General features: G+C 44.2%; 1 protein-coding gene across 1 annotated transcript; it reads right to left on the bottom strand.

Annotated features, from left to right (window-relative positions):
- foxred1 (FAD-dependent oxidoreductase domain containing 1) lies at positions 1–18569 on the bottom strand. The gene is made up of 11 exons (XM_029628258.2): positions 18272–18569; positions 11234–11454; positions 10659–10769; positions 9318–9436; positions 9105–9199; positions 4665–4766; positions 4466–4542; positions 3797–3957; positions 3436–3565; positions 3056–3157; positions 1–2758 (listed from the first exon to the last, which is right to left on the bottom strand). The coding sequence occupies exons 1-11, from the start codon at positions 18390–18392 to the stop codon at positions 2504–2506; spliced, it is 1494 nt and encodes a 497-aa protein (XP_029484118.1). The 5' UTR covers positions 18393–18569; the 3' UTR covers positions 1–2503.
- Positions 18570–26684: the final 8115 nt, after the last annotated feature.

Below are 26684 nucleotides of genomic sequence, written 5' to 3' on the forward strand. Positions count from 1 at the left end.
TCGGGGGTGGTAGTTGTTTAACTGTAATGCAGTTGATTGGTGACGATAACATGAACTGGGGTTGACATCTATACAAGCATTACACATTTTTACCCCAACAGTGTGAAATACAAAACAATAGCCTAAATGTAGGCTAATTTTGGTGGGCGGCAATGAGGTAAATTGATGTGCCATTGAACATAGATTTTGAAATTGAAGCCATGGGTTTCTAAACTAGTTCATTTTACTATTGATCACAATTGTTAACTTTTTTTATACAAACACATGCGATGCGGTAAAGACGTTTGGATTAGATTGATTGACATCTTTACTGCATCACATGTACAGTTGAAGTAGGAAGTTTACATACTTATGTTGGAGTCTCTAAAACTGATTTTTCAACCGCTCCACAAATTTCTTGTGAACAAACTATAGTTTTGGCAAGTCGGTTAGGACATCTACTTTGCATGACAAGTAATTTTCCTAACAATTGTTTAGACTAATTGTTTAGATTATTTCATTGTATTACAATTCCAGTGGGTCAGAAGTTTACATACACTAAGGTGCCTGTGCCTTTAAACATCTTGGAAAATTCCAGAAAATTATGTCATGGCTTTAGAAGCTTCTGATAGGCTAATTTACATAATTTGCGTTAATTGAAGGTGTACCTGTGGATGTATTTCAAGGCCTACCGTCAATCTCAGTGCCTCTTTGCTTGATATCATGGGAAATCAGCAAAGACCTCAGATTTTTTGGGGGAGACCTCCACAAGCCTGGTTCATCCTTGGGAGCAATTTCCAAATGCCTGAAGGTATCACGTTCATCTGTACAAACAATAGTACGCAAGTATAAACACCATGGGACCACGCAGCCGTCATACCGCTCAGGAAGGAGACGCGTTCGGTCTCCTAGAGATTAATGTAGTTTGGTGCCAAAAAGCGCAAATCAATCCCAAAACAACAGCAAAGGACCTTGTGAAGATGCTAGAGGAAACAGGTACAGAATTATCTATATCCACAGTAAAACCAGTCCTATATCGACATAACCTGTATGGCCGCTCAGCAAGGAAGAAGCCACTGCTCCAAAACCGTCATAAAAAAATCCAGATTACGGTTTGCAACTGCACATGGGGACAAAGAACATATTTTTGGGAGAAATGTCCTCTGGTCTGATGAAACAAAAATATAACTGTTTAGCCATAATAACCATCGTTATGTTTGGAGGAAAAAGGGGGATGCTTGCAAGCCGAAGAACACCATCCCAACTGTGAAGCACAGGGGTGGCAGCATCATGTTGTGGGGGTGCTTTGCTGCATGAGGGACTGGTGCACTTCAGAAAATAGATGGCATCATGAGGAAAGGAAAATTATGTGGATATATTGAAGCAACATCTCAAGACATCAGTCAGGAAGTTAAAGCTTGGTCGCAAATGGGTCTTCCAAATGGACAATGACCCCAAGCCTACTTCCAAAGTTGTGGCAAAATGGCTTAAGGACAACAAAGTCAAGGTATTGGAGTGGCCATCACAAAGCCCTGACCTCAATCCTATAGAAAATTTGTGGGCAGAACTGAAAAAGCATGTCCTCTGTCAGGAGGAATGGGACAAAATTTACCCAACTTATTGTGGAAGGCTATCCAAAATGTTTGACCCAAATTTAAAAGGAAACGCTACCAAATACTAATTCAGTAAACTTCTGACCCACTGGGAATGTGATGAAAGAAATAAAAGCTGAAGTAAGTCACTCTCCTATTATTCTGACAGTTCACATTCTTAAAATAAAGTGGTGAATAAAGTGAGGATTAAATGTCAGGAATTGTGAAACTGAGTTTAAATGTATTTGGCTACGGTGTATGTAAACTTCCAACTTCACTTTTTCTTATACAAATACAGTTGAATGCTTACGTGATCAAGAGTAAAGTGACATGTCTAGGTTAAATGGTTAAATAAAATAAAAAAGATGCATAATCAAGCCATTCAATACAGATTTACCATCGGAGGAATGGAAATTACTCCAACATCCAACTAAAAGCCTTTCTAATTGTGCTAACGCATTGTATGTCAGTACCTTATTCTTTGTACAGTAGGTTAGATATTGGGCATCCTAAATTCCATGCTTACTTCAGAAGTCCATGTTTGCTGTCAAGGCTCTTTCTTCTACCCTCTTCTCTTCCTCATCCCACAAAGTCCCTCACTCGTTCCTGAGATGCATTTCTGACGCATTCCATTTTTTCCCATTCAGTCTTGCGTTCCCCTTGCACTCCCAAGCAATGGGTGACTGTGTTTAAGTGCAAAGCACTTTGGCTGAGGCCGCTGCCATGTGGTCTCACCGGTAGACCACAGAATTGAGCTTGTGAAATGTGCAATTACTCCCTCATGCACTTTAGTGAAGAAATTAATAGGACACCATTCACCTTACCAGAAACTTTGGCAAACTCTTATTTCGAGACCATATTTCCCACAAGACTGTAGAATGCGACAAGGCATTCCTCTTTCCTCCCTTCGTAAAAATGTCAGACTCTCCCTCTCAGACAATGTTCCTCTCTAATATGGGTTCCTTGGTCATGATGCGTTTGAAGCTGAAGGCGCTCAGGTCCAGGGTCTTGAAGCCCCCGTCCAGGATGAGTTCGGCCATGGCGCGACCTACTGCCGGCGAGTGCTGCAGCCCGTGCCCACTGAAGCCTGTGGCAAAGAACATGTTGTTGACCAGCGGGTGCATGCCCACGATGCCGTTCTGGTCAAAGGTGTTGTAGTCGTAGAAGCCGGCCCATGCGCTCTTCACCTGAAAGGAGTGATGCGAAACGAATGTTAAAATTTGAGGGATAGACGTTATTGGCAATGATATGGAGCTAATTCGAAAGCAGCACAAAGGACAAAAGTAGAAACAGTAGCAATAGATTTATCAACTGACTTTCCCAATGAAAAGGGAAAGTTAATTAGAGCATATGGATTGTCCCACCCTGTTTATAACATTTGGTGCCTACTGAACACAACCTAGTTTTCAGAGGCGAGGAAGGTTGCAACCATTATGACCCATATTACTATGTAATTATATGGTTGCAATGTCACATCAATTTACCTTGAGGCACTCAAAGGCAGGGACCCGGTGGGCCAAATGAGGCCAGATGTTCTGGAAGAACTGGTGGTCCACCTCCAGGTTATTGGTCTCTGGCTCCTCTTCCTGATGGGGTTGCAAATAATGAAGACCACTTCCCAGACTCTTGGGGCGAGTTCAGAGCAAAGACGGGAGAAAGGAGAAATCCCTCAACCAAAAACTAAATTGGTTGAGTTCTGACTCAAAACATTTTCTCCCATTTGAGCTTACTGAATGCAGTTTATTTAACCATTATTCGAGGTTACCCTAATTTAAAATCTAGATCATTTTTGGAAAAGCGACCTTGTCAGGTGACTCAGGGTTCCAAAATTAAGTTAGAGGAATAGGGCAATCCTCTTCCTCACCTCTTCTGGTGACATCCCAGCAATGTAGTTTCCTCCCAGCCCCTCTCGTCTGAAGTACACTCCAGAGTAGTCTACGAGGAAGGGAGTGTCCAGCCCTGGCCCGTTTGGACAGTGGACCACATAGATGAACCTAGACGAAGACCCACAACAATTACACTGATATATTAGACAGTACCGCAAACACATAACACACAGAGACCTAATACAGTTAGCATTTCTCCCCTGTAGCCTGTGAATATTATATCAGTGTTATGACCGATACCAATAAGGGCTGAAAGAAAGCCAGCTGTCAGCAACATGGTGTAAATTATTTGTTCTGACAAATGCAGTACATCGGGTGGTGGTCCTCTATCCAACGCACCTTTTCCTGGGCTCCACGGGTAGCGGGATTCCAGCGATGGTGTCTTTCGGGCCGAGCCCGATGCCCATCATCTCTGCCACCTTACCGGAGAGGGCCCCTGCAGCGTTCACCACGATGGCACACTCCACAGGCTGGTACTCCAGACTGTTGGGCATCTGGACCTACTCAAGACACCAGGGACAGACAATTAGGAAGGGACCATAACGGTAGAGAGGTCCTAGCTACTGTGAGCTGGGTTGCATTCAGTAGGGACATTTTGAAATGGGGCGGAATTACTTGAACACGTCCAAATTACTGTAAAATACAGATTGTTGTCCCCTATGATGAAATTGGGGAGGGGACTGTGGATCAGTCTCTGTTTGTCCATTAGTCACAAACTTGGGTGAATGATGTGTCTTGCCAGAGAGACCCGGCATCATTCGTGGGGGATGATGTTTACTGTTGCAGAATGTTTTGCCCGACTCAGTTTTTTTCCCTTTCAACCCTGTGTTGATTAACTGAAGTGAGGATCTGGGTGTTAATCTTAAGATGTTGATTCAGAAATGAGTTTCTGATCTGCACACAATTCGTTTTCCCTCAAAACACAGGAGATCAAGGGAAACACAGCAACTGAATTAGAGTTAATGTTTAGTGAAACATGTCCTTGCACAAATCAGGAGTCATACTTACATTAGCATATTTGATTCTCCTGAAATCCACCTGGTCTCCTTCTGCAGTAGTCATTGTGTTTGTGGTGTAACTAAAACCTGAAACGCAGCATCGCCAAAATCATCAATATACAGCTTGGATAGATTACAGAGCCAAGCTAAACCAGTGTGTACATGGCTTGTCTGTTCCACAATGCTGTGATATTGGCACAAGCACAAACCTGTGACTTCTCCAAAGCACTGGTAGACCCCCATGGAGATGGCCTTCCGTCTGAAAGCGTTCAACAGCATCCAGGGGTCGAACCAGCCCTCGTTCTCCAGCCCTGGGTGTAAAAAGGGCAAAGGGATGAGGTGACCTTGTCAAAGTAGAGGTCATTTGGGAGAAGAGACAGTTTATGCTTAACCCAGAAAATAAGTCATTTAATTGGTTCTAGCCAGCAAAATTATGGGGCGTGTCTGTGCAAGGTTGCAATTTATTGAAGGATTGCTTTTTTCCACAAGAAGTGTGTGAGGACACTAACAGGATTATCTTGTTTATTATCTTGTTTATCGGCCGGCCCCAGCCTCGAACTCAGGCCCTGTGTGTAGCTAACTGACCCTCTCTGCCCATTCATCGCCATTTACCCGTTGTTGTCTTAGCGCTCTCAAGCAACACCTGTGATTGCTTTATGCCTCTCTCTAATGTCAATATGCCTTTTATACTGTTGTTTAGGGTAGATCTCATTGTTTTATTTTACTGCAGAGCCCCTAGCCCCCCTGTCATAATATCCAGGTCTATGTCCAAAGTTTGAGCTTCTACTTTTAAAAGTCCATCACTGTTGCCGTTTGTTATAGATCCCCCTCAGCTCCCAGCTGTGCCCTGGACACCATATGTGAATTGATTACCCCCCCATCTATCTTCAGAGTTCGTACTGTTCGGTGACCTAAACTGGGATATGCTTAACACCCCAGCCGTCCTACAATCTAAGCTAGATGCCCCCCATCTCACACAAATGATCAAGGAACCTACCAGGTACAACCCGAAATCCGTAACCATGGGCACCCTCATAGATATCACCCTGACCAACTTGCCCTCTAAATATACCTCTGCTGTTTTCAACCAGGATCTCAGTGATCACCATCTCATTGCCTGCGTCCGTTATGGGTCCGCGGTCAAACGACCACCCCTCATCACTGTCAAACGCTCCCAAAAACACTTCTGCGAGCAGGCCTTTCTAATCGACTTGGCCGGGTATCCTGAAAGGATATTGACCTCATCCCATCAGTAGAGGATGCCTGGTTGTCCTTTAAGTGTTTTCCTCTCCATCTTAAATAAGCATGCCCCTTTCAAAAAAATGTAGAACTAAGAACAGATATAGCCCCTGTTCACTCCAGGCTTGACTGCCCTTGACCAGCACAAAAACATCCTGTGGCGTACTGCACTAGCATCGAATAGTCCCCGCGATATGCAACTTTTCAGGGAAGTCAGGAACCAATATACACAGTCAGTTAGGAAAGCATTTCTCTACGGCTGGCCATGCTTTCCACTTGACTACCCCAACCAACAGCTCTGCACCCCCCGCAGCAACTGGCCCAAGTCCCCCCGCTTCTCCGTCCCCCAAATCCAGACAGCTGATATTCTGATAGAGCTGCAAAATCTGGATCCCTACAAATCAGCTGGACTAGACAATCTGGACCCTCTCTTCCGAAAATTATCCGCCGCCATTGTTGCAACCCCTATTACTAGTCTGTTCAACCTCTCTTTCGTATTGTCTGAGATTCCTAAAGATTGGAAAGCGCTCTTCAAAAAGGGGGGGGCCACTCTAGACCCAAACTGTTACAGACCTATATCCATCCTGCCCTGCCTTTCTAAAGTCTTCGAAAGCCAAGTGAACAAACAGATCACCGACCATTTCGAATCCCACCGTACCTTCTCTGCTATACAATCCGGTTTCGGAGCTGGTCACGGGTGCACATCAGCCACACTCAAGGTCCTAAACGATATAACCGCCACCGATAAAAGACAGTACTGTGCAGCAGTCATCATCGACCTGGCCAAGGCTTTCGACTCTGTCAATCACCGCATTCTTATCGGCAGATTCAACAGCCTTGGTTTCTCAAATGACTGCTTCGCCTGGTTCACCAACTACTGCTCAGATAGAGTTCAGTGTGTCAAATCGGAGGGGAGGGCCTGTTGTTCGGACCTCTGGCAGTCTATGGGGGTGCCACAGGGTTCAATTCTCGGGCTGACTCTTTCCTCTGTATATATCAACGATGTTGCTCTTGCTGCGGGTGCTTCTTTGATCCACCTCTACGCAGACAACACCATTCTGTATACTTCTGGCCCCTCTTTGGACACTGTTAACTAACCTCCAGACGAGCTTCAATGCCATACAACACTCCTTCTGTGGCTTCCAACTGCTCTTAAATGCTAGTAAAACAAAATGCATGCTCTTTAACCGATCGCTGCCCGCACCCGCCCGCCCAGCATCACTACTCTGGACGGTTCTGACTTAGAATATGTGGACAACTGTAAATAGCTAGGTGTCTAGCTAGACTGTAAACTCTCCTTCCAGACTCACATTAAGCATCTCCAATCCAAAATGTAATCTAGAATCTGCTTCCTATTTTGCAACAAAGCATCCTTCACTCATGCTGCCAAACATACCCTTGTAAAACTGACTATCCTACCGATCCTTGATTTACATTTACATTTACATTTAAGACATTTAGCAGACGCTCTTATCCAGAGCGACTTACAAATTGGTGCGTTCACCTTAAGACATCCAGTGGAACAGCCACTTTACAATAGTGCATCTAAATATTTTAAGGGGGTGAGAAGGATTACTTTATCCTATCCTAGGTATTTCTGAAAGAGGTGGGGTTTCAGGTGTCTCCGGAAGGTGGTGATTGACTCCGCTGTCCTGGCGTCGTGAGGGAGTTTGTTCCACCATTGGGGGGCCAGAGCAGCGAACAGTTTTGACTGGGCTGCGCGGGAACTGTACTTCCTCAGTGGTAGGGAGGCGAGCAGGCCAGAGGTGGATGAACGTAGTGCCCTTGTTTGGGTGTAGGGCCTGATCAGAGCCTGGAGGTACTGAGGTGCCGTTCCCCTCACAGCTCCGTAGGCAAGCACCATGGTCTTGTAGCGGATGCGAGCTTCAACTGGAAGCCAGTGGAGAGAGTGGAGGAGCGGGGTGACGTGAGAGAACTTGGGAAGGTTGAACACCAGACGGGCTGCGGCGTTCTGGATGAGTTGTAGGGGTTTAATGGCACAGGCAGGGAGCCCAGCCAACAGCGAGTTGCAGTAATCCAGACGGGAGATGACAAGTGCCTGGATTAGGACCTGCGCTGCTTCCTGTGTGAGGCAGGGTCGTACTCTGCGGATGTTGTAGAGCATGAACCTACAAGAACGGGCCACCGCCTGATTTCTGCGATGTCATTTACAAAATAGCCTCAAACACTCTACTCAGCAAATTGGATGCAGTCTATCACAGTGCCATCCGTTTTGTCACCAAAGCACCATATACTACCCACCCCTGCGACCTGTATGCTCTGGTTGGCTGGTCCTCGCTACATATTCGTCACCAAACCCACTGGCTCCAGGTCACCTATAAATCTTTGCTAGGTAAAGCTCCGCCTTATCTCAGCTCACTGGTCACCATAGCAACACCCACCTGTAGCAAGCGCTCCAGCAGGTATATTTCACTGGTCTTCCCCAAAGTCAACACTCCCTTTAGCCACCTTTCCTTCCAGTTCTCTGCTGCCAATGACTGGAATGAGTCGTAAAAAATAAAAATAAATCACTGAGGTTGGATACATATCTTCCTCACTAACTATAAGCATCAGCTGTCAGAGCAGCTTGCTGATCGCTGCAGCTGTACACAGCCCATCTGTAAATAGCCCATCCAACCAACTACCTGCCTCATCCCACATTTGTTTTTCCTGCTCTTTTGCACACCAGTATTTCTACTTGCACATCCTCATCTGCACATCTATCACTCCAGTGTTAATTGATCAATTGTAATTACTTCGCCACTATGGCCTATTTATTGCCTTATCTCCTTCATTTGCACACTGTATACAGATTTCTATTGTGTTATTGACTGTATGTTTGTTTATCCCATGTGTAACTGTTGTTTTTGTCGCACTGCTTTGCTTTATCTTGGCCAGGTCGCAGTTGTAAATGAGAACTTGTTCTCAACTGGCCTACCTAGTTAAATAAAAATTATATTGTTCCACTGATAAGATCAACATTACTGGAAAAGTTATGCAATACATACAGTGCCTTGCGAAAGTATTCGGCCCCCTTGAACTTTGCGACCTTTTGCCACATTTCAGGCTTCAAACATAAAGATATAAAACTGTATTTTTTTGTGAAGAATCAACAAGTGGGACACAATCATGAAGTGGAACGACATTTATTGGATATTTCAAACTTTTTTAACAAATCAAAACTGAAAAATTGGGCGTGCAAAATTATTCAGCCCCTTTACTTTGTTCAGAAATGTTGAATATATTGCTTATTGGATCTGTCATTGTACCAAGACTGCATATGCTCCATTTGCTTTAAAGAAGACAATGTTCATTGTCTTATTGTTGCATGGACCCAGATTATGCCACCGTAATCATTTCAGGTAATACGATCTCGTCCGTCACTCAGAATAACGAAGATCTGTACTCACCATATGAAGCCAGCACTACTCCATCAGTGTTGATCCATGGACATTTCTCCTTTAGTTGTGTAGGTGAAAGAAGAGAGACTTTTGCTCCAGCATACCTGATTTGGAATTAAAATTAATAGCATTTGTCAAAAAACAGCATCAGGTTCCATTTAAATATTTGCATGATTGGATATTTGTGTGTATGGTGCATAAGTGTAGGGTACAAGTGTTTACCTTTGGGTGCTGTAGTTTTCTTCCATGATATGAGCCACTTTTTCACTGGCCAGAAAAAGATATCCGGAGTGGTTAAACTGCAGGTCCACGGGGTCGTCATTCAGCACACTCAAGTGTTCCTGAGAAGGCACAACAAACTGTCAATCACTTTACACTGAAACAATAAATAAAACACTTCAACAGGTCTAAGGAATGCCATAAACAAATGTATAGTTGTCACCATCATGCCAAGCTGTAAAGACAGAAGTACCACAATATCGCCCTAATTTTTTTTTTTAACTATCCCTAACCTTATGCTTAAAAACCCAAACCTTAAATGAAGAACAAAAAACACATTTTTGTGTATTCAGGAAGCAACTAATAGGGATCCAATAATAGATACAAATTGTACATGTTGACTGCAGCGTGGCCATATATTGACAGGGAAATGGTCAACTGTATTATGAGTAAATAACCTGACACTGTGGTCACAGTGACCCAATGGCTGATACTAGCTGGTGGTCAGTGACCCAATGGCTGATACTAGCTGGTGGTCACAGTGACCCAATGGCTGATACTAGCTGGTGGTCACAGTGACCCAATGGCTGATACTAGCTGGTGGTCACAGTGACCCAATGGCTGATACTAGCTGGTGGTCACAGTGACCCAATGGCTGATACTAGCTGGTGGTCACAGTGACCCAATGGCTGATACTAGCTGGTGGTCACAGTGACCCAATGGCTGATACTAGCTGGTGGTCACAGTGACCCAATGGCTGATACTAGCTGGTGGTCACAGTGACCCAATGGCTGATACTAGCTGGTGGTCACAGTGACCCAATGGCTGATACTAGCTGGTGGTCACAGTGACCCAATGGCTGATACTAGCTGGTGGTCACAGTGACCCAATGGCTGATACTAGCTGGTGGTCACAGTGACCCAATGGCTGATAGCTGGTGGTAGCTGGCTGGTCACAGTGACCCAATGGCTGATACTAGCTGGTGGTCACAGTGACCCAATGGCTGATACTAGCTGGTGGTCACAGTGACCCAATGGCTGATACTAGCTGGTGGTCACAGTGACCCAATGGCTGATACTAGCTGGTGGTCACAGTGACCCAATGGCTGATACTAGCTGGTAGTCACAGTGACCCAATGGCTGATACTAGCTGGTGGTCACAGTGACCCAATGGCTGATACTAGCTGGTGGTCACAGTGACCCAATGGCTGATACTAGCTGGTGGTCACAGTGACCCAATGGCTGATACTAGCTGGTGGTCACAGTGACCCAATGGCTGATACTAGCTGGTGGTCACAGTGACCCAATAGCTGATACTAGCTGGTGGTCAGTGTCAGTGACCTACATTGATGTTCCTCATGAAGTCAGCCGAGGCCATGGACAGGTGGATGTTCTCTGGCAAGGAGAACTGCTGTCGAATCCCCCCAGCAGACAGCACTGTGGAGGCCTGGGAGTACTGGAGACAGGGAGATAGAAGATACAGATTAACACCTAGATTCAGTCCGTGCACTGTGTTAGTGTAGCAGTCCTTTAATGATTTGACGAGCATCTGATCTAAGATGACATAAGAGTCCAGTCTCTTCGTTTATACTTGGTCATCAAGGAAAGGTGATATGGAAAGGAAAGTTTCAGAGACCATTAGGACAGCTCCAAGCCTGAGGGTGCATCCCAATAAAGTAATTTTCTACAGAAATGTGCACTTGTTTACTACTTCCCACAAATCTAAAAGCATTGGATTGATAGAGGCATGGGTACAGGGAGTTTCCACCATATTCTTATGCCAGTCATTTCCTTTAAAACCAGTGAAAGGAAGTGAACAAGTGCACACAGAGACAGGAGAGATTAATGGAACATTGCTTGAGCTTCAAATGTATTCAGTGGACGTGAGTGAGGTCACGTGACACAGCCTAGGCCACTCACAGTGGGGTCCCTCTCAACCACCAGCACCCGCACCCCGTCCCGAATCATCTCTTTCTGCTTCAGCCAATAGGCAATGGACCAGCCCACCACGCCACCTCCTACGATCACGATGTCCGCCCTCTCAGGGGGGAGTGAGGAGTTCTTCTCAAACGGAGTCCAGTCACTGCCAGGCATGGCGTCTGCCGCTTTCTCCCTGAACGCTTTGAACTGGTTCTCGAGATCTGTGTTGAGAAATATATTGTTATTTCTATTAGGACGTAAGGCACTCTACATTTGTCATTCTAGTTATCTGGTTGTAACTACAAAAGTGACTTAATTCTCCTATCTGGCCAGAGGTACTTTATGGTAATACATGACATTCACACCAACTACAAGAAGAATTTCAACATGTTACAGACAGTTTTTTTACCATTCAGATATACACTGCTCAAAAAAATAAAGGGAACACTAAAATAACACATCCTAGATCTGAATCAATGAAATATTCTTATTAAATACTTTTTTCTTTACATAGTTGAATGTGCTGACAACAAAATCACACAAAAATGACCAATGGAAATTAAATGTATCAACCCATGGAGGTCTGGATTTGGAGTCACACTCAAAATTAAAGTGGAAAACCACACTACTGGCTGTTCCAACTTTAATGTCCTTAAAAAAGTCAGAATGAGGCTCAGTAGTGTGTGTGGCCTCCACGTGCCTGTATGACCTCCCTACAACGCCTGGGCATGCTCCTGATGAGGTGGCGGATGGTCTCCTGAGGGATCTCCTCCCAGACCTGGACTAAAGCATCCGCCAACTCCTGGACAGTCTGTGGTGCAACGTGGTGTTGGTGGATGGAGCGAGACATGATATCCCAAATTGGATTCAGGTCTGGGGAACGGGCGGGCCAGTCCATAACATCAATGCCTTCCTCTTGCAGGAACTGCTGACACACTCCAGCCACATGAGGTCTAGCATTGTCTTGCATTAGGAGGAACCCAGGGCCAACTGCACCAGCATATGGTCTCACAAGGGGTCTGAGGATCTCATCTCGGTACCTAATGGCAGTCAGGCTACCTCTGGCGAGCACATGGAGGGCTGTGTGGCCCCCCAAAGAAATGCCTCCCCACACCATGACTGACCCACCACCAAACCGGTCATGCTGGAGAATGTTGCAGGCAGCAGAACATTCTCCACGGCGTCTCCAGACTCTGTCACGTGCTCAGTGTGAACCTGCTTTTATCTGTGAAGAGCACAGGGCGCCAGTGGCGAATTTGCCAATCTTGGTGTTCTCTGGCAAATGCCAAACGTCCTGCACGGTGTTGGGCTGTAAGCACAACCCCCACCTGTGGACGTCGGGCCACCATACCACCTTCATGGAGTCTGTTTCTGACCGTTTGAGCAGACACGTGCACATTTGTGGCCTACTGGAGGTAATTTTGCAGGGCTCTGGCAGTGCTCCTCCTGCACAAAGGCGGAGGTAGCGGTCCTGCTGCTGGGTTGTTGCCCTCCTACGGCCTCCTCCACGTCTCATGATGTACTGGCCTGTCTCCTGGTAACGCCTCCATGCTCTGGACATTACGCCGACAGACACAGCAAACCTTCTTGCCACAGCTCGCATCGATGTGCCATCCTGGATGATCTGCACTACCTGAGCCACTTGTGTGGGTTGTAGACTCCGTCTCATGCTACCACTAGAGTGAAAGCACCGCCAGCATTCAAAAGTAACCAAAACATCAGCCAGGAAGCATAGGAACTGAGAAATGGTCTGTGGTCACCACCTGCAGAACCACTCCTTTATTGGGGGTGTCTTGCTAATTGCCTAGAATTTCCACCTGTTGTCTATTCTATTTGCACAACAGCATGTGCAATTTATTGTCAACCAGTGTTGCTTCCTAAGTGGACAGTTTGATTTCACAGAAGTGTGATTGACTTGGAGTTACATTGTGTTGTTAAAGTGTTCCCTTTATTTTTTTGAGCAGTGTAATTTCAAATTCAGGGTTTACCATACAAAAATTATGTAAGGGAGTCACTTCAACACAATGTCAACAAAAAGTATATTATAGCAAACTGCACAAAATTTCAACAATCAAAATGCATGTAGTAGTTCAACTTCTATAGAGGAATATGAAATGTCATAAACTACTTTGCTACAGTGGGGAGAACAAGTATTTGATAACCTGCAAAATCGGCAGTGTTTCCTACTTACAAAGCATGTAGAGTTCTGTACTTGTTATCATAGAAAATTCATCCAGAAAATCATTGTATGATTTTTAAGAAATTAATTTGCATTTTATTGCATGACATAAGTATTTGATACATCAGAAAAGCAGAACTTAATATTTGGTACAGAAACCTTTGTTTGCAATTACAGAGATCATACGTTTTCTGTAGTTCTTGACCAGGTTTGCACACACTGCAGCAGGGATTTTGACCCACTCCTCCATACAGACCTTCTCCAGATCCTTCAGGTTTCGGTGCTGTCGCTGGGCAATACGGACTTTCAGCTCCCTCCAAAGATTTTCTATTGGGTTCAGGTCTGGAGACTGGCTTGGCCACTCCAGGACCTTGAGATACTTCTTACGGAGCCACTCCTTAGTTGCCCTGGCTGTGTGTTTCGTTTCGTTGTCATGCTGGAAGACCCAGCCACAATCCATCTTCAATGCTCTTACTGAGGGAAGGAGGTTGTTGGTAAAGATCTCGCAATACTTGGCCCCATCCATCCTCCCCTCAATACGGTGCAGTCGTCCTGTCCCCTTTGCAGAAAAGCATCCCCAAAGAATGATGTTTCCACCTCCGTGCTTCACAGTTGGGATGGTGTTCTGGGGTTGTACTCATCCTCCTTCTTCCTCCAAATACGGCGAGTGGAGTTTAGACCAAAAAGCTCTATTTTTGTCTCATCAGACCACATGACCTTCTCCCATTCCTCCTCTGGATCATCCAGATGGTCATTGGCAAACTTCAGACGGGCCTGGACATGCGCTGGCTTGAGCAAGGGGACCTTGCGTGCGCTGCAGGATTTTAATCCATGACGGCGTAGTGTGTTACTAATGGTTTTCTTTGAGACTGTGGTCCCAGCTCTCTTCAGGTCACTGACCAGGTCCTGCCGTGTAGTTCTGGGCTGATCCCTCACCTTCCTCATGATCATTGATGCCCCACGAGGTGAGAGATCTTGCATGGAGCCCCAGACCGAGGGTGATTGACCGTCATCTTGAACTTCTTCCATTTTCTAATAATTGTGCCAACAGTTGTTGCCTTCTCACCAAGCTGCTTGCCTATTGTCCTGTAGCCCATCCCAGCCTTGTGCAGGTCTACAATTTTATCCCTGATGTCCTTACACAGCTCTCTGGTCTTGGCCATTGTGGAGAGGTTGGAGTCTGTTTGATTGAGTGTGTGGACAGGTGTCTTTTATACAGGTAACGAGTTCAAACAGGTGCAGTTAATACAGGTAATGAGTGGAGAACAGGCAGGCTTCTTAAAGTAAAACTAACAGGTCTGTGAGACCCGGAATTCTTACTGGTTGGTAGGTGATTACTTAAAAATCATACAATGTGATTTTCTGGATTTTTGTTTTAGATTCCATCTCTCACAGTTGAAGTGTACCCATGATAAAAATGACAGACCTCTACATGCTTTGTAAGTAGGAAAACCTGCAAAATTGGCAGTGTATAAAATACTTGTTCTCCCCACTGTAAGTTAGCTAACTAGGTAGGACCCGTGGCAAACCGTCATTGAGTCCCATCTGTTTTGAGCCCCATATATATTTAATTATTTTTGGGGGCTTTCCTGTTTTAATCCGTGTCACATATCAGCTACTCAGGCCCATAAGCTAGGATATGCATATAATTGGTAGATTTGGATAGAAAACACTAAAACTGTTAAAATAATGTCTGTGAGTATAACAGAACTGAAATGGCAGGCGAAACCCTGAGGTCAAGCCCCCCCCCCCCAAAAAAAATATTCATCCTACTGCTGATTTCAATGGCTGGCACTTTTAGAATAGGGCGAAATCATGCCCGATTGCAGTTCCTAGGGCTTCCACTAGATGTCAACAGTCTTTAGAAAGAGTTTCAGGCTGGTATTTGGAAAAATGAGCCAGAAATTGTAGTTTTAGTTGGCTCCCATTTTGGCTGTAGTATTTCCAAGCACGTGAATGAGAACGCATTCTTTGTTATTTTTCTCAGGTAAAGACAATAATGATTCTCGTCTTAAATTGTATAGTTTATTTGCGTATTAGGGTACCTAAGGTTTGATTATAAACGTTGATTGACTTGTTTGGATAAGTTTTTATTCATTTTGTATGCGTTTTGAAGGAGGGAAACCGAGTGGATTTTTGACTGAAGCGCGACTGAGTTTTTATGAAGGACTTGATCGAACAAAAGGACCATTTGTAATGTAACTGGGACCTTTTGAAGTGCCAACAGAAGAAGACCTTCAAAGGTAAGGCATATATTATAATCGCTATTTCTAACTTTCGTGTCTTAACTCCCTCACGACGCCAGGACAGCGGAGTCAATCACCACCTTCCGGAGACACCTGAAACCCCACCTCTTTAAGGAATACCTAGGATAGGATAAAGTAATCCCTCTCACCCCCCCTCCCCCTGAAAAGATTTAGATGCACTACTGTTCCACTGGAGGTCATAAGGTGAATGCACCAATTTGTAAGTCGCTCTGGATAAGAGCGTCTGCTAAATGACTTAAATGTAAATGTAAAATGTCTTAACTCCCTGGTTGAAAATGATTTTTTTCCCCGGGTGGCGCAGTGGTTAAGAGCGCTGTACTGCAGCGCCAGCTGTGCCATCAGAGTCCCTGGGTTCGCGCCCAGGCTCTGTCGTAACCGGCCGCGACCGGGAGGTCCGTGGGGCGACGCACAATTGGCCTAGCGTCGTCCGGGTTAGGGAGGGCTTGGTCGGTAGGGTTGTCCTTGTCTCATCGCGCACCAGTGAGTCCTGTGGTGGGCCGGGCGCAGTGCGCGCTAACCAAGGTTGCCAGGTGCACGGTGTACCCTCCAACACATTGGTGCGGCTGGCTTCCAGGTTGGATGCGCGCTGTGTTAAAAAGCAGTACGGCTGGTTGTGTATCGGAGGACGCATGACTTTCAACCTTCGTCTCGGGAGTTGTAGCGATGAGACAAGATAGTAGCTACTACAACAATTGGATACCACGAAAAAATATATAAAAAAATGATTCATGCATTTGTGTGCTGGGAGATAATCGCATGGTTTGCTTTCGCCGTAAAGCCTTTTTGAAATCTGACACGGATTACACTGTGATTTAATAAAAGTTGAATATTTATAGTATTTGGCGCTCTGCAATTTCACCGGAAGTTGTTGAAATGGGACGCTTAAATGGGACTGATCCACAAGACGTTAATAAAGTTGCATACACACATGGTCTCTTTTTGTTTTCTTGAGTAAAGCAGCTCCAAAATGCAGGTGTTTCAGCCTAGCTCAGTGTTTTCTGTGGTGGTGGGGCAAGCCAGCAGAAAATAGGAGCATTGCGCCATGATTGGCTCAGTGTTCCGTCACTCATGGGGACTGTACGTCATTGCCAAGTTTAAATCCTTAGTAAGGGTAGATATCTAAAATGTCAGCCCTTTGGGTCCAGAATTATATTACAAGTGCCCTTCCAAGAAGGCTCAAGGTCATTATTGGCCTCAGATAAAATGACACCAAATCACATTATATGTACAGTAGCTTTGATTGAACTGATGTCAACAACTTACTTTCAAAGTCTTAGCTAGCAGTCATCATGAATCAAGTCAACAATCTACTGGCAAATCCTTTTTAATCCTTGTCATATGAAGAGAAATAATTTAGAGAAATTATAGATATAATGTATCGGTGCTCATCAGCCATAAAGATTACACAACAAGTTGGAAATTGCAAATTCAACAATGTTAGCCTGCTATTCAATGGAGTGGCTTTTCCCCCCCTCTGAGTTCCCACCATAAATCCAGAGAATGCCAGGCTGATGACAAAATTTGACCACAATGGATCGCCACGCCACCTTCACGAAGTGAGTCCAAAAATGTCTATGCAAGGGAGATATGTATACTGTAGCTAATAAAGTAATACTAAGTGTATGTTGTGTAGTAAGCTGTTAGTAGCCCACGTGCCTCACTAATAAATGTAGTCTATTTTCACCAACGCAGTACTGTAAACATCTTTCGTGGCAGGTGTGTGCTTGTTTGCCAACTCTTTTTGTACAGCTTTGACAGTGCTACTGATAGTAGTGCTGGCACATGCAAATTCATCATACACAACATTCTATAATGGAATAGTGTTATTTGACGTGTCAAATTAAACAAGTTTATTTAATGCATCAAAGTGTTACATGACATATCTGTGTTCAATGTGCCTTTGGGTCTATTTTCACCTACTGTTCAATCAAATGTATTTATAAAGCCCTTCTTACATCAGCTGATGTCACAAAATGCAGTACAGAAACCCAGCCTAAAACCCCAAACAGCAAGCAATGCATGTGTTCTAACTTGGTGGTGCACATGTAGCCTATAACCTGTTTTAAAGAAATTCATTGTCTGTGAACTTTCATTGTCTGTTTATATGCCCCCTTTATTTATCCTGTGGTTCTGACTAAGAACAGCCCATGTTCTGAATTCTATCGCTGAACAAAGTTATGACTACGTCAGTAGTCGCCCGCTCATTAATGTCTTAATCGAAATGACGGACTGCCTCTTATCGCCCCCCTTACGCCATCGTTTGTACATCTCGATTGTCAGTAGAAACCACATTTGTTTACGCAAGTCAGCTTATGATTTTTTTTTAGTCTGAATGAACTGTTTCGCTGAGAGCCAGGTGTAGCGGTGGTAAGATGTTGGAACTGCTGTTGGGACAGCTTTATATAGGCCCAACAGTTTGTGGGCACCGTCTGTCGCCGTTATAGTACAATTAATGTATTGTTTAATGTTGTGTTGTGGCTTTTCCGGAATGCATCCAACCATTTTTGTTGTAGCCCCACCAAAAATGCCATGCTAAAATCGCTACTGGGTAGCACACAAACGCAACAGTGAAAACAAAGTTGATTATCTCACCTTTGAAGAAATCATTTTGCACGGGTCTACTAGTGCTGATGTTTCGGGTGCAGAGTCGCGAGGAAACATGAATTCCATGAGCGGCACGCGCTGTCATGTGCAGTCCCTTCCACATTGACATTGCTGGAGCTTGATTTCTTCTCTCTAGCAGCACTACTAGCACACTGTAAATGCTAATGTAAGCTAGCTAGCTGGCTTTTGAGCACAGATTCAAAATGGTGTGTTGGCTAACCCTGAAATTAATATTCACTGTCTGGTGCAACACTTCGATTCGACACAACGTGTGGACGTAACAATATCACGTAATGACGTATAAACGCTTCGGACGTGACACAACCATATAATGACACGGTCATGTTCGAGTCGGATTTAGAAAACTTGAAAATGTCTTACTTGCGAACTGGTTGTCATTATACCCGTGCGGCGTTCAATTATTCAGAAAGTTGGAAATGCCTGAGTTTCAACTAGCAAGTGAAAGCGGGTATATGACCACCGACCTTCATTTAAAAAAAATCTAGTGTCAGAGTTCGTAAATTCGTTCTGGAAATCTACTTCGGTTGCGTTCGTAAATTCACTCTTGCTATCTACTACGATTTCAGACCGCCCGTCTGTGTGCCAGAGCGCAGAATAAGGAATTTACGATCGCGCAATATCAGTTGAATATGACATGTTACAGTCACCAACGATCTAGATAACATGAAAACAGCCTAACCAGCTCTGCTAGGGCGAGTAAAATGGTCAGAGTGAGGAGTTCTCTAATTTTTGTCTGGATGTAGCTTGATTGCTTTTGTGATGTCAGAACGTTCCGAGAGCGAAACGCTATGAGCGCACTCCAGCGTGAATTTACGAACACACCCCTTGGTATGTCTCCTTCAGCAACAAGCAGAAAGATGGCTCGGGGCGTAGAGCCACACGGTAGATGAATGTAAAATCTCGAATTTGCAGCACACTAGTATGTATGGGAGAACCTAGTTAGTAGTGCTTGGGAAACCGAGGCTTTCTGAAGGCTTCGGTCGCTTTCACGAAATTGTGGCAAAAAACGGTTCATTATTAGTACACTGAGCGTATTAATGAACGGCTCAGTACTAAAAAAAAGGTGTGAAACGGTGTTGTTCTGCACGACCAGGAATAGCTGTGTTGAGTACGTTTTTAACGTTCTGGAACGTCCAATTAAACGTAAACCGTACAGAATGACCGGTTGAGAAACGCTGCTCAGCATGGCCACTGCACTTTAAAACATCACTGATTGCTCATGTGACTAATCGCATTTAATTTGAGATTGATGGGGGGCAATTTAATCCATTTTAGAATAAGGCTGTAAGGTAACAAAATGTGGAAAAATTCAAGCGGTGTGAATACTTTCCGAAAGCGCTGTATATAGGTAGGGACAAAGTGAGTAAGCAACAGCATATGTAATGAATCAAAGTGCAAAAAGGTGTAATGCAGATAGTCCGGGTAGCTATTGGTTAACTATTTAGCAGTGTTATGGTTTTGTGAACAGAAGCTGTTCAGGGTCCTGTTGGTTCCAGACTTTGTGCATCGGTACTGCTTGCTGTGCAGTAACAGAGAGAACGGTCTATGACTTGCTGGAGTCTTTTTAGGGCCTTCATCTGACACGGCCTGGTATGATGTGCCCTACGCACTACCTTCTGTAGCGTCTAACGGTCGGATGCCAAGCAGTTTCACAGGTGACATGCTGTTAGAAATAAATTCCTACTAGCACGTGAACGCAGCAATAGATACATTTCTCCCACGAGTAATTACCATGGCTGTTCAACTGGATTGTTTCAAGTCGATGTGGTAAAATCCCACTTACAAACACAGCATAAAGGGCACACTCTTGTAGAAATAAAAATAATGGGGTGCAAATGAGCAAAATAAATAAAATAAATACAGTAGGGAAAGAGGTAGTTGTTTGGGCTAAATTATAGGTGGGCTATGTACAGGTGCAGTAATCTGTGAGCTGCTCTGACAGCTGGTGCTTAAAGCAAGTGAGGGAGATAAGTGTTTCCAGTTTCAGAGATTTTTGTAGTTCGTTCCAGTCATTGGCAGCAGAGAACTGGAAGGAGAGGCGGCCAAAGAAAGAATTGGTTTTGGGGGTGACCAGAGAGATATACCTACTGGAGCGCCTGCTACAGGTGGAGCGCCTGCTACAGCGACCAACGAGCTGAGATAAGGGGGGACTTTACCTAGCAGGGTCTTGTAGATGACATGGAGCCAGTGGGTTTGGCAACGAGTATGAAGCGAGGGCCAGCCAACGAGAGCGTACAGGTCGCAATGGTGGGTAGTATATGGGGCTTTGGTGACAAAACAGATGGCACTGTGATAGACTGCATCCAATTTGTTGAGTAGGGTATTGGAGGCTATTTTGTAAATGACATCGCCAAAGTCGAGGATTGGTAGGATGGTCAGTTTTACAAGGGTATGTTTGGCAGCATGAGTGAAGGATGCTTTGTTGTGAAATAGGAAGCCAATTCTAGATTTAACTTTGGATTGGAGATGTTTGATGTGGGTCTGGAAGGAGAGTTTACAGTCTAACCAGACACCTAGGTATTTGTAGTTGTCCACGTATTCTAAGTCAGAGCCGTCCAGAGTAGTGATGTTGGACAGGCGGGCAGGTGCAGGCAGTGATTGGTTGAAGAGTGGTTGATCGGTTGTTACACGTGGTTTGCCACTGCAAAGGACAATCAGCTGTCCGCCCTGTCTCCCTGTAGCGCTGTCTTAGGCGTCTCACAGTACGGACATTACAAGTTATTTCCCTGGCCGCATCTCCAGTCCTCATGGCTCCTTGCAGCATTCCTAAGGCACGTTCACGCAGATGAGCAGGGACCCTGGGCATCTTTCTTTTGGTGTTTTTCAGAGTCAGTAGAAATGCCTCTAGTTTCCTAAGTTTAATAACTGGGACCTTAATTGCCTACTGTCTGTAAACTGTTAGTGTCTTAACGACTGTTCCACAGGTGCATGTTCATTAATTGTTTATGGTTCATTGAACAAGCATGGGAAACAGTGTTTAAACCGTTTTACAATGAAGATCTGTGAAGTTATTTGGATTTTTACGAATTATCTTTGAAAGACAGGGTCCTGAAAAAGGGATGTTTATTTTTTTTGCTGAGTTGACAATTGCTCAGAGAAAGATATTTTGTTTAACAAGGAATATGTTATTTCCTCAAAAATCCAGGGTAGCCTAGTGGTTAGAGCATTGGACTAGTAACCGAAAGGTTGCAAGTTCAAATCCCCGAGCTGACAAGGTACAAAATCTGTCGTTCTGCCCCTGAACAGGCAGTTAACCCACTGTTCCTAGGCCGTCATTGAAAATAAGAATTTGGTCTTAACTGACTTGCCTAGTAAAATAAAGGTAAAAAAATACATAAAAAAGGTGGGTCAAAATGATTGATACATGTTTTTCATAAATTTCAATACCTCACCGTGCGAGGATAATGGCACTGAGCTTTAAAAAAACAAAAAAAACAATTACGAGTTGAGGAACACATTGAGAGGGTTCTTAGACCATTCCTCCATACACAATTCTTACCGATCCTTGATATCCTTCGCCTATGGACTGCCCATTTTAAGGCCAGGCACCACAGGCTAATATGGATTTTTTTTTTTCTTTACTCACATCAGACTGAAACGTTACCAGTTGAAAGTATATATAAATACAATATATTATTGTATTACAAGTTTTATTTATTTAAAATTTAAAATATGCAAATGAGGCAAACAGTCCTTAAATATGTGCTAAGTTGAATATTACGAGAATGTGTTTTTCAACACATTGCTTCAAGACACTCAATGGTCAGCCTTTTACAGATCAGTTTATCAAAAATATTGTAATTTCATGGAATTATTTAAAAAACACTTCACATGTATGACTGATGGATATTTTGTTTGTATTTACACATAAAATGCCACTTAAAATCAAAACGACACAAGATATTTAAAAAAGATCTAAGAACCTGTGTGTGGAATAATGGGAATGCACGTCCTTTGAAGACAGAAAATGAATTGGCCCACCGGGAACATGTCATTTTGAGAAAATGGCCGATAAAGACAGGTTAATAATACAATTCAAATGTACTTTCCATAAATATGACAATTTATGTCAAATTAATTAAACTCTTAATCATATATCACTTCTAAACTGACAAATAAACATCAAATATACCTTTTACATTAGCACATGTACTACATTTGTTTCAAGCAATAGAGCATATGCTTTGAATACTGGTCTTGTCATGTATTGTCATATTATGTCTTGTTCCTGTTCTTTCTCTTCACTCTGTCTCCCTCTGCTGGTCATATTAGGTTACCTTCTCTTTCTCTCCTCCTCCAGCTGTTCCTCATCTCCTCTAACTACCTCGTTCACCCTTTTCCCACCTGTTCCCTTTTTCCCTCTGATTAGGTCTCTATTTCTCTCTCTGTTCCTGCTTCTTTCTTTGTCAGATTCTCGTTTGAGTTTCTCATGCCAGAACCAAACTATCGTCTCGTTTGCTTCACCCTTGTCCCGTCCTGTCGGAATCTGCCTGGCAAGTGCATCCTGTACTCAGCTAACTGTCTTATCGTTGGTACTGTGTCCAGTTCATCTGATGCTACGTTGTGTCCAGTTCATCTGATGCTACGTGAGATCAGGTACCTCTGTTCCTCTACGACCCGCGCCTACCCAGAGAGACCTGCAGCCTGTCGCCGCTAACCCAGCTATTCTCCACTGCTGCTAAGAAGGGGGCTCTTTGTAATTATCAGAAGGACTTTTTGTTTCATTTGTCGCCCTCTCTGCGGGTTGTCTATTTTGCCATTATCTACATCTGAAGAGGATCTATGTCTTCCCTGTGTTTACATTAAAGGACTCTGTTTTTGTTAAACCGCTTTTGGGTCCTCACTCAAGTGCATAACAGGTCTGTTGGGCAAATATGCAGTTTTGGGAAAATCCTCATATCACTTTGCTCAATTTGTCATGTTTTGTATGGCTGTTGAAATGTGCAGAACATTAATCAACTATGCCTGCCACATATGTTAGGCCCTCTTTGAGTTGTTGCTGTTGACGCTTTACTTTCTTGACTGTGTCATGGGACCTACGCTTGGCACACTCCATTGAAGCAGCATCAGCTCTCACAACTCCTCTCTGATTGCTCCAATGTCACCAAAGTGCTGTCCAGCCACAATTTGTTCATCACATTTGTTATAGCAGTGGCTCCCTCATTGAATGTGGCTACTGCCCTACTGGCTGCTCAGTCAATGCAGCTTTTGCCGCGACCATATTACAGAGTTCAGACATTCATTTGCATTCTGGGATCCTCCGTAATACATTCTATTGAGGACGTTATCATTTGACATCCTATGATATACAGGTACCATTTTCTGTGCAACCTCTCTATTAAAAATAACAGGGTGGATGTTCACCATTTTCTATGGCTCACTGGTACCACCACCAATGCACACACATACTCCGTAGTTGGAAGTGAATCCTCTTGTGCCAAGTTCCATCGAAGGATACATTAATGTCTATGATGGCATCCTCATCCTCCTTCAGCAACTCTGCTCTGTCTAAAATCAATCAAATCAAATCAAATGTTTATTCGTCACATACACATGGTTAGCAGATGTTAGTGCGAGTGTAGCGAAATGCTTGTGCTTCTAGTTCCGACAATGCAGTAATAACCAACAAGTAATCTAGCCAACAATTCCAAAACTACTACCTTATAGACACAACTGTAAGGGGATAAAGAATATGTACATAAAGATATATGAATGAGTGATGGTACAGAGCGGCATAGGCAAGATACAGTAGATGGTATTGAGTGCAGTATATACATATGAGATGAGTATGTAAACAAAGTGGCATAGTTAAAGTGGCTAGTGATACATGTATTACATAAGGATGCAGTAGATGATATATACAGTATATACGTATACATATGAGATGAATAATGTAGGGTATGTAAACATTATATTAGGTAGCATTGTTTAAAGTGGCTAGTGATATATTTTACATAATTTCCCATCAATTCCCATTATTAAAGTGGCTGGAGTTGAGTCAGTGTGTTGGCAGCAGCCACTCAATGTTAGTGGTGGCTGTTTAACAGTCTGATGGCCTTGAGATAGAAGCTGTTTTTCAGTCTCTCGGTCCCAGCTTTGATGCACCTGTACTGACCTCGCCTTCTGGATGATAGCGGGGTGAACAGGCAGGGGCTCGGGTGGTTGTTGTCCTTGATGATCTTTATGGCCTTCCTGTGACATCGGGTGGTGTAGGTGTCCTGGAGGGCAGGTAGTTTGCCCCCGGTGATGCGTTGTGCAGACCTCACTACCCTCTGGAGAGCCTTACGGTTGTGGGCCGAGCAGTTGCCGTACCAGGCGGTGATACAGCCCGACAGGATGCTCTCGATTGTGCATCTGTAGAAGTTTGTGGTGACAAGCCAAATTTCTTCAGCCTCCTGAGGTTGAAGAGGCGCTGCTGCGCCTTCTTCACGATGCTGTCTGTGTGGGTGGACCAATTCAGTATGTCTGTGATGTGTACGCCGAGGAACTTAAAACTTACTACCCTCTCCACTACTGTTCCATCGATGTGGATAGGGGGGTTTTCCCTCTGCTGTTTCCTGAAGTCCACAATCATCTCCTTAGTTTTGTTGACGTTGAGTGTGAGGTTATTTTCCTGACACCACACTCCGAGGGCCCTCACCTCCTCCCTGTAGGCCGTCTCGTCGTTGTTGGTAATCAAGCCTACCACTGTTGTGTCGTCCGCAAACTTGATGATTGAGTTGGAGGCGTGCGTGGCCACGCAGTCGTGGGTGAAAAGGGAGTATAGGAGAGGGCTCAGAACGCACCCTTGTGGGGCCCCAGTGTTGAGGATCAGCGGGGTGGAGATGTTGTTGCCTACCCTCACCACCTGGGGGCGGCCCGTCAGGAAGTCCAGTACCCAGTTGCACATGGCGGGGTCGAGACCCAGGGTCTCGAGCTTGATGACGAGCTTGGAGGGCACTATGGTGTTAAATGCCGAGCTGTAGTCAATGAACAGCATTCTCACATAGGTATTCCTCTTGTCCAGATGGGTTAGGGCAGTGTGCAGTGTGGTTGAGATTGCATCGTCTGTGGACCTATTTGGGCGGTAAGCAAATTGGAGTGGGTCTAGGGTGTCAGGTAGGGTGGAGGTGATATGGTCCTTGACTAGTCTCTCAAAGCACTTCATGATGACGGAAGTCTGGGTCCATATCTGCATATGCTCTTCTAATTATATTTTTAGCACTCTCCATTGACTGCAGCCCTCTCTGAATCTCTGCAACTAAAGTGTCTGTTGACAATACAGCAGACTAAACTGCAGGACTAAATACCAGCATGTTACCCCATGTAAATATTAGCCAATAAGCATGTATTTCTTTAGGTCAAGCTAATTTCTTACTAATCACATTAGGCTACAGCCCTATGACACTTTAGGCCTATGTTACAGTCTCATTGTAGTTATGATTTCCTATCACTCTGTTTTATTCACTTTGAATACATTTGCTGAAGCAAGGAAATAAATATTATTTACACACAGCAAGTCATCTGACAATAATGGGCAACTCTGCCTTTTTATTTACCTGTCATGTCTCTGATATGAGCTGAGAAGCAAGGAAGGAATCCCTAGGACTTTGCTTATTTTCTTTAGAGCTGCATAACCAAATCCAAGTTCGTGAGCTAGAAGAATCATCCTCACATTTATATCGAATGCCACTCCTCCCCTGGAGCACTCCTGCAGCCTGGAGCACTCCTGCAGCCTGGAGGAAGTGTAAACAGTCCTCCTAAATGCATCACGATCACCTTCACACTCTGCACATTCTTTCATGACATAATTACAGAATCACTGGTTGGGGAAGTCTATGGTGATTTTCAGTCCAGTGTTTAGACTGTTAGGGCAAATCATGTACAAATTGGCTTATTTGAGACGTAGAATAAAAGCCACTGTTGGCTGGCTGCTGTCTGGTTGATCGCTGCTAGTTGTCTTCATCTCAACTAATTTGTGTCTCAAAGCGCTGCTGCGGGCTACCTCATTTTCCTCCTCTACCTGTACTGCCTCGATCGCGGAACATTCACTTTCTTTCATTCACTGCTTTTCTCGCATTGGCTAACTGAGATCGCCTATTTTATTCACACACTGTAGGTATATTCTTTGAGATTTTGTCTCTCTTTACGTTGACTTTTCGCGGGAGATATTTTCAAACGGCACGAGAGGCATTTTAACCAATCAGGTTGCCGTAAAGGGCCTTTAAATGCTTGTACCCAATCGGATGTCAGGAAATTACTGATATTTCAGCACGAAGCGCTACGTCTACAAAGGATATAACCAGGTATGGACTAGCTAACGATATTCCCCAGAAACAAGCTTTTGAATGATACAGTGGGGCAAAAAAAGTATTTAGCCAGCCACCAATTGTGCAAGTTC

The sequence above is a fragment of the Oncorhynchus nerka genome, linkage group LG22 (assembly GCF_034236695.1).
Source record: "Oncorhynchus nerka isolate Pitt River linkage group LG22, Oner_Uvic_2.0, whole genome shotgun sequence".
In the NCBI taxonomy this organism is placed as follows: domain Eukaryota; kingdom Metazoa; phylum Chordata; class Actinopteri; order Salmoniformes; family Salmonidae; genus Oncorhynchus; species Oncorhynchus nerka.

Bases quoted from the DNA above. Each gene is read 5' to 3' on its own strand.
- foxred1 (XM_029628258.2), bottom strand. From the start codon at position 18,392: ATGTCAATGTGGAAGGGACTGCACATGACAGCGCGTGCCGCTCATGGA. The intron at 9,200-9,317 runs GTAAACACTTGT...ATTCCAAATCAG, and splicing joins GAAAACTACAGCACCCAAAG to GTATGCTGGAGCAAAAGTCT. The intron at 3,958-4,465 runs GTAAGTATGACT...TGTCTTGAGTAG, and splicing joins GGAGAATCAAATATGCTAAT to GTCCAGATGCCCAACAGTCT.